We start from the raw sequence: 15169 nt of genomic DNA on the forward strand, positions 1-15169 counted from the left end.
ATGACCAAGTCAAACACTAAACTACACTATGTAAAAATGGACTGAGAGATGTAATTTTTGGATGTTAACTAATGATCCTCCTACATTTATCAAGTCCAGAATCCTGACATTTCACTATGATTGCATTTCAACACTTGAAGAAAACAGTTAATTACATTTCATAAAACACACTAAAGTGAGGCAGAGACCAACACATACCGCAAACAAATACATAAATCTGTGTTAAAAATATAATATAAATATATTTTGTTCACATTGAGGAAAACAAGTGCCCATGGAACAAACAGTAATTAGCATTAGCACGATAAATAGCGCTGAGGTAAAAAGCAAACAAAACACGCATAAACACAATTCCTAGCTTATTAAGAACGTGTATAAAAGTTACTTACAAATATCTAGATGTCTCTGTTAACATGAAACTATACCGTTAACGAGAGTTGGCAAATAAAAGTCTTGTTTCTATTTTTTGTAGCATTCGTTCAAAGCTAAACATGCTAGTAGCTACTTAGCATTAAATAAAATGTGTCAACATTAAAGTTTACTCGTCGAGGTAATGTTAAGCTTGGTTCATATGTTATGTCAGAACATTTTTGCAGTGATTTACTTTACACCTACCTGAAATAAAACGTCAGCAACACCTGTTCACGATCAAGACAAGTAGGTTAATGCAGTTATACCTGGGTTTGCCGAGATGCCTCTGTTGAAGTTCAATACACTCCAGTCGCCTTCTGGTACATTTTCCTTCTAAATAAGTTTAAAATGTTAGATTAAAATTATTATACACCATACGTATACGCCATACTTTAATGCTAAAAGATAATCAAAATATAAAGTATAAATTACTCGCTTAATCTAAGATCTTAAACGTTTGAATACACATTCAGAATCAACATTCCACTCAGACTGATTTACACTGTTTCGAGGCAAGCTCGGATCAGAATTAGAGATACGACACTGGTAAATTCAAACTGTATTTCTGTTTATCTGCAATTCACACCTTAAATCGTAGATCAAAGAACGAAGCAAGACACATCCGGGAAAGGGGGGCTAAAAGACGGAAACCCCCGCCAGAGAAAATTTGAATGATTTGATTACAAGAAAACAAATTAGGATGTCTCTCAATGGGGGATCAGGACACAGGGAACACGAAAGAACCATTTGGCCGGAAAGGGACGACCCCCAGGGCGGGAAATTTGCCTTAAATATAGGACTATTGACCTGTACAGTCGCCGGGACAAAGTGCGTCCGGTCGAGATCGTAAAGCTTGTATTTTGTTTGACTTGAAGCGGCGAATAAATGACCCGTGGCACACTCCGATTGTCCATCTTTCTCCACGAAGCGAAGCATAACCGGAACGGGAAGTGACGTCGTGTTGGAGTGACGGAACGGACTCCGTGTTTTGATCGTTTTAAAAAGAAAACTTGACCGCACAACAAATTAACTTTTTCAACTCAATAACTTTGAGACACAATAACAACTAATAACATTTATTGTATCAGTTCCTATAATAAATAGTGTCCTGCAGTAGATTCAGTGCATTGTCTTCATCAACGCCACAGCAAATACCATTCTCCCCACTTCAGTGGATCACACGCAGCTGTCGGCATCATGCTACATCCTCACACCTACTCTGCCACACACCATGCAAGACCTGAAATTAAGGCATGATTTATCAACTCTCGTAATGGAATATTGACATAATGATATTGACAACACCTAGATTAGGACATACAGGCAAAGTAAGTGTGTAGATTAAATCTTTTTAAACCTTAATTTTCTGTCAAATGGAACACTCCTAACAGTGGAACAAGGCCAGGATGCACATATATCATATACAAGTTTTGGTGAGATTTTTTTTTGTTCAGGATGTCAGACAGTGATAAATACCTACAATTCCATATATTCTTTAGAAAACAACAGGAGTTACGAAAATAATCAAACTTTAAATGGTCCCAGTATCGTGATGCATGATTGTTGGTCTGGGCTGGCGTTCATACTTCAGCTCAATAACTTCAGTTTGGATTTCCATGCGTAAAGCTACAGCATTAAAAGAGTCTGGTGACAACTGTGCAGTAAAAGTTTTAAAACGACATAAGCCCGAGACGACAAGATGTTCAACAATTAAGCAATCACAGCATCATTTACTTATTTACAGGAATTGGCTACGATTTTGAATAATTCCGTGAAGACATGTCGACATGATTAGCTGCAAGAAACTATTCCGACTTAAGAACTTGCACAACAGAATGAAGAAGCCATCGAGTAACAGACTAGTTGCTCTACAGTGTTGACGGTGAAATCTACTCTTGATTTGCTTGAAGACTTGACCAGAATCAGTTTTCCAGGCCATGAGAGAGAGAGGGAGAGAGAACCAGCCCAGGTCTCCACAAAGATAATCTCTAAACAGATACATGATGAACATTACAATGGTGTTTACTACTGTCAAGTATAAATCGCTCTAAAGGGGAAGGTCATGAAATGTGACATCATCTTCTCCAAGTACTTCATCCGTACGCAGCTGGTTGGGTGTATGTACTGTACACCCATATTCCTTCAGGTGCAGCTTTACTCCACTGTGACGGACTTGGCCAGGTTTCTTGGACAGTCCACCTGCAGTCAATAAGAACAGACCATGTTTGACAAGATAAAAGATGATACTTGACAGTTGACCTCTTAAAAACAATCTTATCATACAGTTTTTCGCATTTAAATTCATTTGTTTTCTTAGTTGAGAAGGAGAGGAAAGTATTTTTCTAGTAAGTCAGTAATGAAAATAAATGTTGATATGGAAAAGGTCTGTGGCAAAATATCAATACACCGATAAAACATTTTCTTTTAACAATCTGTACCAATATTAAACAGATCTGTATTGATTTTCTTTTTATGGGGGGGTTTTAAGTAATATTATATTTTTATCATGGTTCTTTTATGGTTTATACATAAAGAAAAGTGTGTGTAAAATAAAATATTTCATTTTTTTTAAAATTTACAATTAACTTTCAACGTTGTTTGTTAATTGTTGTGTTGCAATGAAACTTCTAGCCGCTTGATGGCAGCATCCTTATGTCTGTCACGGCTAAAGGAACAATGAAATCCAGTAAGATTTGAATGACTGAGGACGAGAGGATACAGTCGACTCCAGCAGCTTTTAGAGCCGATGTTGGACATATTTTGGTTTCAAACAAATGAAAGCAGTTACGACTTAATCAAGAGTCATGTGGTCTGTAGATTCTGCAACACCAGAGTCAAGTACGCAAGGAATACTACAACATTGTTCCTATTGTTTTGCAATATTTAGCAATATATCATAACTTTGACCATGTGTTGAATCGCCAGATTCCGAATCACACCCCTACTATGAAAACAAGATTTCTTTCAACTTAACAGTTAAATTATTAGCATAGGTCTTTGTTTTGTTGACTTTATATTCTACTTCATAAATTGAGTAGACCATTTGAGAATATTTAATTTACAGCTGCATATAAAAACAACATAGTAAACAAATGCAAGACTGGCTTAGAACTGAAGTTTTCATCACATTAATTTAAATATGATTGATGCACAAACATTCTAAGAAGTCTGATGAACTCACGTCAAACCCTCGCAGCACGGCGAGGTGGAAGGAGAGCAGCTGCAGGGGGATGACGCTCAGGATGCCTTGCAGACAGTCCACACAGTGAGGCACTTTGATCGTTCTCGAGTTCTTGATGGTCTCGTAGTCGTCTTTGTCGCAGATCACGATGGGCCGGCCCTGTCCACGCAGCCAGAGAAGTTCATGAAGTCAGCAATACAATCATTTCTCCACACCTTACACATCTGTTGCTTATTAAAATATGACATCATTCTGAAGCAGCTACTCCCTTGTTTGACTGCAGTGAAGAAGCTTCTCACACCAGTTAAACATTTTGTTTATTTGAAGGCATCTCTTTACCTGACGGGCGACGACTTGCTGGAGAGCGTTCTGACACTTTATGTAGGTGTGGTCTCTCATGATGATCATGATGACCGGCATGAGTTTGTCCACCAGAGCCAGAGGTCCATGTTTCAACTCCCCCGCCAGGATGCCCTCCGAGTGCATGTACGTGATCTCCTTGATTTTCTACACGGGAAAAATTTAATGTTAATATCGTGTTCTGACAAAAATCTTTCCCTTCCTTACAGAACCATTGCCTTAAATGACATCGCACACAGCAGGGTAGAAAAAATAGAGAATCAAATGATGTAAAAATGTAACTAAATATGAAGAAGATCCTGCTTTTTTTTGAGAGCTCAGTTATTTTTCTTTGAACTTAAAATGAAAATATCCTTGTTGAATGCACAAGTTTTGATTGAATATCATTTAACTAGCGACCACTAAAAAAAATAAATCTAGATATTTTTTAAGCTCATGTATTTTCCCCCTATATGCTTTCGTGCCTTTGAGCATGATGTAAAATATGACTACAAGACAGCTCCCCATACTTTATTAAGAGGTCACTAGGTTCATATAGACATTTTGAAGGTCTTAAAAACAGGATTCTAAGAATGACCTACTTTAAGAATTTCAGATCCTGAACAGCTTTCCTCTTTATGACTCATTGATACTGATTGAACAGTAGAGAAAAGGTTACTGACCAGGGCTCCTTCCAGACAGGTGGCGTAGTGGTAGCCTCGGCCCATAATCAGCACACTCTTCTGCTGGTACAACTCTGTGGCCAACTTCTGGATCTCATCGTCCAGACTCAGAACCTCCTTGATCAAATCTGGAACGAGGTTAATAATAGTAAGATATTCCATAAGGGCAAAATAGGTGGATTATTAGCATGTTTAAAACAAAAAATTATAGTCAAAGTGGATCGTCTATTCATGGTGGGACAGATATCCTGAACAGGGGAAGTTCCTGGAAGTTTTAGCCAAGAGGCAGAGCAGCTTCCATTATTTACCTGGCAGTATCCTCAGGCCCTGGATGATCTCACGTCGCCGGGGTTGCACTGAAATTCTGTCGTCACACATCAACAGTGCAAACATGATCAAGGCCACAAACTGGCTGGTGTAGGCCTGCAGGGGACAAAAACAAAAGGCGTCACGACAAGGAGAGAATTTTATGCATAGTTGGTGGAAACTTGAGTGAGAGCAGGTTCAGCAATTGTACTTTTGAGGACATTGCTGAATAAATTATCTTTACAAAAGTCAACAACAAGACCTTTTAAAGTGGAAGTGTTCTTTTTTAGAAAAAACACCATGCCATAACACACAAGCCAAACTCGTCACTAAACATTATCTGCAACTTTTTGAAAAAAAGTTTATTAGCAGAGCAATAAAACAACATAAGGAAAAAATAGAATAAAAAAAATATAGATTTAAGTATTTAAAAATCTGTTAATAATAATAATAAAAGAATACTGAGGTCTCATTGAGAACAGCCTGAATGAAAGACAATAACGGGATCCATAACAGTTTGGTGGAAAATGAGCCTTTTGAATTCGATTGAGGAAATGAGAGAGTGAGAGAGACGGAGAGAGAGAGAGAGAGAGAGGAATCTGGGTGGATTCACACAAAGATGGACAGAGAGATGGAAAGAAATGATCAAGTTTAATCATATTGGATATGTTTAGGGTGGTGGTCCCTGTTGATGTGAAACAGGCTGATGCGGAACTTCCCTCGAGACAAGCCGATACATACAGTAATATAGATTATAATAGAATCAGCAAAGATTCTTTCATAAATACATTTCATCCAATAATGTGCACCAGATGAAAATTAAACAATGCCACGCAGAAGTTAGCCTGGTCAAACTCCTCTTGGAAAACCTTGTTTACATATTCTGACATCACCGAAAAAATGTTCAAAATCTGTCAGCAATCATCATTTTAGCACAGCTGAGACGTGCACTCTGCCATCGATGCCGCCAGCTCTGGTCTAATGGCACGTTTGGCTCCCGTCCATGCCCATTTAAACCATTCAGTCACGGTTCCGCTCAAGCCAAATCCTCTCAGAGGACCCTCCGAAGCCAGAGGGGGTTTTTGCCAAGAAAATAGTTGTAAACCCTCGCCTCCTATTTTTACTGCTCCTTAACCGTGCACTAATCAAAGTCCCTCAGCTCTTTGTTGGTGCGTTTATTTGTCTGCTCAGTCAAATTCCATTCAAAATATCTGTGGACCATTTTTAATGATGAACGAAGGGGAATGAAGAGAAAAGTCATTTTAGTTTGATTTAATTCACTAAAAATCTTCAAAGCTTAAAAGAAAAACTAAATGGGGTTTTAATCTGATGAGTCAGTTCTGCTCAGCGCTGGTTGGCCTCGGTGTGACGGTGGAGCCGGCCAGCGAAGCAGTTAACAGTGGCGTCTCTGAGGCGTGTGCTGGTGTCCTGGAGCAGCACATGGATGTGGGAGCCAGGCAAGCCAGTCCCAAATAATTTCCTTCTCTAAAATCTGGAACCTTCAGGCACGCAGTGGGGGGGCAAGAAATATAGCTCAATGAGATGTGATAATCAAACTATGCTGGAGCCTCAAATGCAGTTGTCATCTGGGTCTCATTGAGTGGCAGTGGGTGTGGGGAGGTGATCCCGTGCGTCACACAGATGATTGCTGGGAAGTTTTTTTGGAATGAGTGGGGATTTTGTAAAAAGAAAAAGTTTGACAGACGTCAAAACATTACGGATGAGCACAAAATGCAGCTTCACCTTGGTGCTGGCTACTCCGATCTCCGGCCCGGCGTTGATGTGAACGCCACAGTCCGTCTCTCTGGAGATGGTGCTGCCCACGGTGTTGGTGATGCCCACGGTCAGAGCCCCTCGCTCCTTACAGTAGCGCAGCGCCATCAGGCTGTCGGCGGTCTCCCCTGACGGAAGAACGAGAATGAAGGTCTGGGCCAAAGTTGATTTATTGAACTATGCGGGGATATCTTGAAGATGATTGGAAACAGATTTGGCAAAAGAAAACACTGAGGATTTCAAGTCAAGTTGCCATCTGAAGAAGTGTTTAAACAGTGCAGCAGATGGAGAGCACATGGGACCAAGTCTCTCACCTGACTGGCTGATAAAGAAGCAGACGTCGTCTCTGAACACCGGCGTGTTCCTGTCCAGGAAGTCGCTCGCTAGCTCCACCATGACGGGCAGCTCGGTCAGCTCCTCCAGAACCTGGCGGGTCTGTGAAAGGAACAGCTTTTAAGAACCAATCGCAGATAAATCCCCTGCTCGCCTGTTATAAGACAGACTTGAAACGCTCATCGAGAGCAAACAAAGACGGCGTAAAATCCGGAGTCAGCAGCTACTCACCGCGACCCCAGCGTGGTAGCTGGTGCCACATGCAATTAGGATCAGACGGCGGCACCTCTGGATCTCTTTGATGTGGTCCTTCAGTCCACCCAGTGTGACTAGAAAAATCAAGAGTCATCGTCATCATCTTTGTTGTCTTTAAATTCATGAAAGTTTTACTGACGCAATCGAAAATTCCAGATGGTTAAGTTCAGTTGTAAAAACATTGGGTTTCTTTCTACCATGATCGTCACTCAGTTAAAGGACATAAATGTGTAATTATCAAAACTTTGTGAGTCGCATCTGGAATGCGTTTGTGCTTTTACAAGGTGTCACACTCTGAGGACTTCATAAATGGCTCCACGCAGACGGACGTCTCTCTGACCTGTGTTGTCTTCAAAGTTGAGCCTTCCTCTCATGGTGTTGACCACCGACTCTGGCTGCTCAAAGATCTCCTTCTGCATGAAGGAGCTGTAGTTTCCTGTGGATGAGGAGCAAAAGGAAACGTCAGTTAACTAGTTAAAATTGAATTTACAACACCAGGATGTCTCATTTGTAACTGCCTGCGAGGAAAAGCTGGAATAATCTTCACAGAGCATCATCAAAGTCTCTAAACGCAGGGAGTTAATCCTTTATTGTTCTTTTTCAATTTACAATTCCACACCATGGGGCAGGATAACCTTGTAGATTAAACAGAAACAAATCCTCCTTTCAATTAGACCCTTGGCCAGTTAAACATGCCAGTGTTTGGACAGCCACCGGCTGCAATTTGGGTCACATAAATTAGGTTACTGAGTAGAAAGGCTCCGAACACGAAGACTAAGTAATGACAGGACTAGAATGGAATTTAAAATTACATCTGCGCTGGCGAGCTCTGCCCTCTGCCGGACAACAGTGGAGTAGACCAGAGTTAAGAAATAATTTGGTTCTTTGAACGTTTAGAAAGCTTATCTTACGTGTATTAAATAATTATATTTTTATTACAATATCTAATAAAAGTTAAGGTGTTAAAACAAGGTAAACAACTTTTAGCCAGGTAATGTATTTTTAAACAAAATAGTGAAATATATTCACATTAATATTAAAGAGGATCTTGATCTTGACAAGAATATTCAAGTATTCATACATGCATATAAAAATAAGAGAACGGAACATTGTTTCAAGACTTCAATTTGCTTACAGAAAAGAAATTGTAATGAAAGATTGTCTTTCAATTTGCAGGACACTAGAAGATTTATCAGATCCAAAAGATGAAGGATGTGGGAAAGAATAGACATGTTTTTTTCAGAACACCAAAAATAGAAAGAAAGAAACAGAAAATGTGGTAGTGACACAATCACGTGTAGCGATTGTTGCATCACCCCTGATTTATACTCATTGCATAAAATATGATAAATACAGTTAAAACCAGAAAAGCAAATGTGATAAGCAATAAGGAATAGTATAGCAGATTTTTTTTCTTTTCTTTTTTGGGGTAAATGTGTCCTTCACATGGAGGCACAGGATGGAGCAATAAAACTAGACTGGAATTTATCATCCTTGCTAGAGGCTACACAGATACGACTAAATGTTGGGGTTTCACAGGAACCGGGGGGGTCGTAAGAAAACTCATTAGTGCCTTATAAAAGCAAACTAGCTTAAGGGTGGACAGTATAACAGAGACAAACTTCTTAACAACGTGTGCACCATCAACCAGGATAAATTAAAGGGCATTGTATCAGTGAGTGGCTCGTAAACGTAGCCAGGAGCTTGATGTGTGGAGGGAGGACGGGCGGCAGCAGAGGCTGATGGACTATTAAATCACCTTTCATGATCTGCTGCAGCTCCATCTGCAGAGTCTGGACGGCTCGTGCAGGATGGTCTCCAATGGTGCGCTTGATCCTGTGGATGGAGAGTCGGCCGTCGCACACGGCAGCGACGTCGTCGTCCTCCAGGAAGATCACCCTGTTGGTGTGCTCGATCACAGCGCTGTGGGAGGGAGAAGACATAAGATCAAACATATATACAAGTAGTAGACAGGCTACTCAATTAGAAGCACTTGCATAGCACAATGTGGTTATGTGGACTGACACGGTAATAATTATAATTAACAATTGTTTTTGTCATGAGCTCTTATAAATAATTATTTTAAGTACTGTACTAATATAAGATATAACCTTATTTTACCATCAATCATTTGCTGGGGTTTTCTTATAAGAATAAATAACAGAAATAAACAAATAATAATAAAAATACATAAATAAATAGTGTGTAAAATATGTTTTGTAGAGGTTATATGGTAATCTATCATTTGTCTATGAGAATCAAATAGATTTAACATTGATTGGTTATGGTCTAAAGTTCCATGTGGTATAGTTTTAAAACATTTGACAATATAACACTAGCCGTGTGGTTGTGTGTGTGTGTTTTATGTTCTGTGAGGCTACTGCTATCTGCTTATTGCTAACATGTCAAATAACTATATAATATATATATATATATATATATATATATACATACATACATACATATACACACACAAAAATATATATTATAATAACGTAACACGGGTATAAATGAGCATCTTAATCGGATCTGAAAATCTGGAGTTTAGGAGAAGTGAGATTAGAGCTATGTCTTAAAGTGGATATTGCACTTTGCATATGTCATACTTCATAAGTAGTTGTGCCTTTGATTTAACCATTCTTATCTTATATCTGAATAATTTCCTTCTTTTTTAGTGAATGATCCCTGTCAGTCGTGTTTCCATGTTTGTTGCTCGTTACAGGAAAAGGGTTGGGTGTACTTATCCAGGTATTATCGCCTCATAATATTAACTTCATCACGGCTGAAGTTGGAGAATGATTGACTGGCTTCTTGACCATGACTTGCCTTGCGTCAGATGCAAAGTAGTATTCCACTGCCTTCTCGTCAACAGGGAAGAGACACGTGTCCTGCTCTGATCTGGGAAGAGCACCGACTTTCTTTTCTTTGTTGGCTACAAACACAACGGTCTGGTCACCATCTCCCGCTCCGCCAATTAAAGGGACGGAATCATCGGACTTACAGCAGCGGTACATGACAGGGATGTGATCTGTGGACAGCTTGTGATCGCTCCTCACTCCTATCAGCATCGGACTGCCCCTCCTACACAAGACCAACGTAACTCCAGTGAACACAACGGATATGTGGCGTTGATAAAGGTGGTTAACGAGAGAATGTGAATCATGAGATATATTTTATGACCACTAATGACTTCCTACAGCCATAATAAAATAATATTTTCTTTACCTTGTGCCAACTGCTTCTCCCGGGTAATGGACACTCTTGAACACCAACGCAAACGCTCCTTCCTTGAGTAATAAAGAGAAGCATGTCTGACTGTCGGGGGTCACGTCATCATCGGGGTGCACGAGGAGGTGCTCACCAGCTGCTGCGTCACTCTTTCCACCAGAGTGGCAAAGCTGATGTCGGTCTCGCGGTTGTCATACATGTACTTCACCAACTTGGCGATGGACTCGGTGTCAGTCTCTGACTCAAACTCGTAGCCTTTGGTTTCCTGTAAGAAAGAAGTGAAACAAATTTTGAAAAAGCAACCATTAAAAAATGATTAACTCTTTAAATAATGGAACGATAACAATTCAACATTCATTCACAATAATTTATTTATGTGCCATTTCATGGTGATGCCATGTTATTTTAATTATTTTATATTGCTTAACCCTTGTGTTGTCTCTGGGTCAATGTGAACGATCTCCATGGCTTCCAGAAATACATATGCAGTGGTGGAGGCCCTTGTGTTGACAAGGGATACTCCCAACACATTTGTTTTCGGGTCACCTTACCCTGAGATAACACAAGGGTGTGTCTGCCTTTCAGACCTTGATTTCAACTTTTTTAATGCTCCAACAATAAAACATGTATTTAAATAATTTAGGTTAAAGGTTAGGCAAATGTTTAGGTAACAAACTTTGGTTCTTTTCTGGCACCGACCTAAATGATCCCATATTAGAAGGTAAGCATGCTTCACCTTTCAAGTTTCTTTACACACGTTTTTACATCAATTTTACAGTGTGAAGGTATTGGTATCAGTACAAGTTTCTTTATTTTATTAGATATACGACTTCCCTACGACTTCCTTATATAGGGAATTCATATTTTAATGATAAATTATGCTTCAAACTAATTTGCAAATGAGAGACTTAAAGATTTTGAGATAACTCCGTTGCAATTATTTTTGGCATTAAGATATTTTTAAGTCTTATACTTCCACCTAAACTTACCAGGAATTTCCTGAGATCTTTGTAGTTGGTGATGATGCCATTGTGAATGACAATGAACTCTGCAGACAAGAGAGACGCAAATATTAAACTATTGATAAACACATCTATCAGTAAAGTCAATACAATGCGACTCAAAAAAGAATACGAGTTCTCCCTAAGTTAGATAAGCTACTGACCGTTGGTCTTGTCGGATCGATGAGGGTGACTGTTGACAGGACTTGGGACACCGTGGGTGGCCCAGCGTGTGTGAGCGATGCCCAAGTGAACATCAAACTCCACATCAAGGTCCAAATCCTGCTGCTCTGTTAATCACCATTAAAATAATTTATAAAGAGTCACGTTGAGAGTTTAGAAGAGTTCAAGAACTTACTTTGAATCGCTTCATCGAGGACCTTCACTTTCCCTTGTTGCTTTATCAGATGAATGGATTTGGCATTGAGCTCTGAGTCTTTGCTGTTGCCACCATCGATTCCAACGCCTGATGAAAGTCAAAAATAAATCGCAATAAGGGGACGCTTGTGAAGAAAATAAATAAACATTCATATCAGTTTGTAGGTCACTAGCAGGAAATTGAGCCTTATCCTTCTGGGTGTGTCTTACGGTCTGGACCGATAACTTCACAGAATGTAGGTCACTAGCCTCAGAAACCCATTAAAATGTGAGTACCCAATTCTACCCATGGTGAAGATAGATAGATAGATAGATAGATAGATAGATAGATAGATAGATAGATAGATAGATAGATAGATAAATAGAACTTTATTGATCCTTCAGGAGGTCTCTCCTTTGGGAAAATGTTCCCTGGCTTTTACCCATTTATTTGAAAACTTGAAATTACCTTGCAAAAACACACATTAGTCGTGGATCCTGACTCTCCAGAACAAAACCAAAATGTCTATAACCATCCAACATAAATAGCAATTTAACCCTGACATCCGCTATCTTTCCCTTTGAGAGTGAATCCTTTCAGGCGTCACACATGTCCTGATAAACAAAGCAGTGCACGCCAACGATAAGAGCTTATCTTCATCACCTGCCGAGTCATATCCCCTGTACTCCAGGCGCTGCAGGCCTTTGAGAAGGATCTCCAGGATCTCCCGTCGATTCCTTGGCACATGGTAATTCAAATAGGCAAAGATTCCTGTTGACGACATAACAAATATTTAGTTTTCCATGTCACTGACTTCTACCGTTTACCTTTCAGAGAGAATCTATAACAAGTTTAGTTTTAACATGTCCCCAGAACATTTGTAAATAATGTTAGGTACGACTTTTTTTTTTCCTCCCTTTGATTTTACTAAACTAAGGGCTGATGAGGTCATCAAAGAGTAAAGAACAAAAAAGGAGGAATACAAGGAGTAAAATAATGGAAAAAGAAAGGCAAGAATATCCGTCGGAAATAACGCATATATGGTTTTATTTAAGGGTTTACATGCAGGCTACGGCACCAAAGACCATCAATAGTAACCCAAATACCAGCAAAGGTTTTGAGTAACACAATGAAGTTGACACACGAGTCAAAGTTAGTCAAACAAAACAAAAGGCTTTTGGTAATAATAGATAGTATCATCATAATACTTTTTTGACAAAATAATCTCATCCTTGGAAACTTTAATTCAATAGCATTTTATTGAAAATGTCAAATCCAAGAGGTATCTCAAGATTATAGTTTCAATAACACTATATGAAAAGAGAAAAATAGCTACAAACTAATCTCAGTAAGTGATAGTAAAAAGTGTCCTGTGTGTCCCTCAAAAAGGAAGAGACTTGGAGTCACAACATCTGCCTAAATCTTATTGAGAACCTTTTGTTCGAGGTCATGATTTGTTTGCTATAAAATGAGATTTGAGTTTGTTGATGTTTAAGCCAACATTAAGGCTCACTGAGATGCAGACTGACACGTAGACGCAAAACCTGTTTCGAGCTCCATTTAACAGAGAAGTCATTGATGCGAGAGAGGGACGGACGGTTTGCAGGAGGAGGGCCAGGCCCCGGGAAATAGCTACTCTTATTTACTAAACTTTAAATGAATACCTCTCGGATGAATGATGCTATTATATATATTTTTATGTCTCAATAGAAACTTTGACAAACAAATGAAGGCGCCATAAACCCTACTTTGAAAGAAAATAAACTTTCCCTGTTTCATAATAAAATGACTCTTAACATGGTTAGAGAACTCTTTTTTTTTTTAGCATATTTTATTGACAAATTCCCTTAAATGTGTTGTGAACAAGTTAAGCATCTGCAAGTGGAGGAAAAAGACTAATACGCAATTGAAACATATTCTGTTAATTACATACAACTGAATATTGAGATAATGGTTCACAGTCATTAAGAGAAAGTGATGTCAACTCAAGTGTTGACATCTATAATTATGGGTAATTTAAGCATCACGACAAATTGAAATTTAAACAATTGAAGATTAAACAATCAATAAAGTTCTACCTAAATAGTATTAAATGTTTTTTTTCACAACAACAACACCAGGGAGTGAACTGTGAAGCAGGATATTCATAGTCAGCGGAATGTTTTGTTAAGAATACCACAGGATCAGGTCGAGCTGGTGTTGAAAGTCATGGGAAGGACAGTGATGGGAGACAGAAGAGGCAGCTGTCAGACACTGGGGACCATTAGTGAGGTGACACTTCTTTAAGTGATACGTGCAACAGCACAAAGAGAAACACTCTACGATATTCATTGACACTTGATCTATACCATTTTCTTAATGTTTTTTTTTTTTTTTTGGACAATCAAAGCACACATTGAAATGTGAACCAAATCTGCCGTTTAAAGTGGCCAAAAAAAAAAGCCCTTAAACATTCTTGGATAAGAGTGACAGCGAATCCCAACAGTTAAACCAAATAAAACTTGTGAAGTTTTTACAACATTTTACAAAAGTCAACTTGTTTTCATTGATACGTTTTCGATTTAGCCAAGAGTACTTTTGCACCCCAAGAAATCTCTAATGAAAATAATAAATAAGGATACTTTTATTTTCGACTTAGGTGTTATATTAATGTTAGTAATATAAATATATACACACACACACACGATTAAAGCATCATCTTAAAAGCCCATGTTTGCTAACTCGAGCTAGCCATCCTTGACAGTAGTTTAATATTATCCGGGAAAATATTGCTTAAGCGGGATGTCTCTTGAGTTCCATCCTTCTCTTTATGTTTATAAAAATATTAGTATGTATAAATCGCACACAACTTACCGCACATGTCTGCACTGCCGGGTTACAGTTTCCTGATAGCAGTGTGTGTGTCAAGGAAGCTTCGCTACTTTCCGGATTTCCTAGCCCCGCCCCTCCGCCCTGGCGCTCTGTGATTGGTCGAACACGTCAGCGGCTAGTTTGACGCAGCGAGTTCAGACGTGGCAGCCGGATCTGGATCAGGAGTTCTTCCGAGCAGCGCACCTTCCTACGGTCAACACTAACAACAAAAAAAGCCCAGTACCTGACGTACGCTGGGCAGACAAAGTACAAAAAGGGAGTGTCTAATCTCTCGCTTTAAGTTGTTAAATAAAATGACAGGTGTTTCATGACGTGTTGATTTCACGTCATGGTTTCCTACATTTTTTTATCTAAGTTTTATTTGTGATGCTTGAGGATCTTCTCAAAAAAGATGTCGTTCTTAATGTGTAAAGTTGTAATAAATTACTAT

General features: G+C 39.1%; 1 protein-coding gene across 2 annotated transcripts; it reads right to left on the reverse strand.

Moving 5' to 3' along the window:
• Nucleotides 1–1471: 1471 nt before the first annotated feature.
• On the reverse strand, nt 1472–14796 carry gfpt1 (glutamine--fructose-6-phosphate transaminase 1). 2 transcript variants are annotated; one of them, XM_087794770.1, is made up of 19 exons: nt 14722–14796; nt 12532–12639; nt 11869–11976; nt 11675–11800; nt 11499–11557; nt 10643–10774; nt 10507–10568; nt 10283–10362; nt 10108–10213; nt 9041–9204; nt 7622–7717; nt 7258–7355; nt 7008–7128; nt 6664–6821; nt 4923–5037; nt 4615–4742; nt 3932–4099; nt 3593–3751; nt 1472–2610 (listed from the first exon to the last, which is right to left on the reverse strand). In XM_087794770.1, exons 1-19 carry the CDS (start codon nt 14726–14728, stop codon nt 2566–2568), a joined length of 2040 nt encoding a protein of 679 aa, XP_087650896.1. In that variant the 5' UTR covers nt 14729–14796; the 3' UTR covers nt 1472–2565. The 2 variants fall into 2 exon arrangements, with proteins under 2 accessions (XP_087650896.1, XP_087650894.1); XM_087794768.1 differs by having other exon boundaries at nt 10108–10362.
• Between the last annotated feature and the right edge of the window lie 373 nt (nt 14797–15169).

This window comes from Callionymus lyra, chromosome 1, assembly GCF_982586985.1.
Source record: "Callionymus lyra chromosome 1, fCalLyr1.hap1.1, whole genome shotgun sequence".
In the NCBI taxonomy this organism is placed as follows: domain Eukaryota; kingdom Metazoa; phylum Chordata; class Actinopteri; order Syngnathiformes; family Callionymidae; genus Callionymus; species Callionymus lyra.

Excerpts from the sequence above, each read along its gene's own strand:
- gfpt1 (XM_087794768.1), bottom strand. Across the intron at positions 9,205-10,107 it reads TACTTTGCATCTGACGCAAG|CGCTGTGATCGAGCACACCA; the intron begins GCAAGTCATGGT and ends TCCCTCCCACAG. Across the intron at positions 7,356-7,621 it reads CAACTTTGAAGACAACACAG|TCACACTGGGTGGACTGAAG; the intron begins GTCAGAGAGACG and ends TGATTTTTCTAG.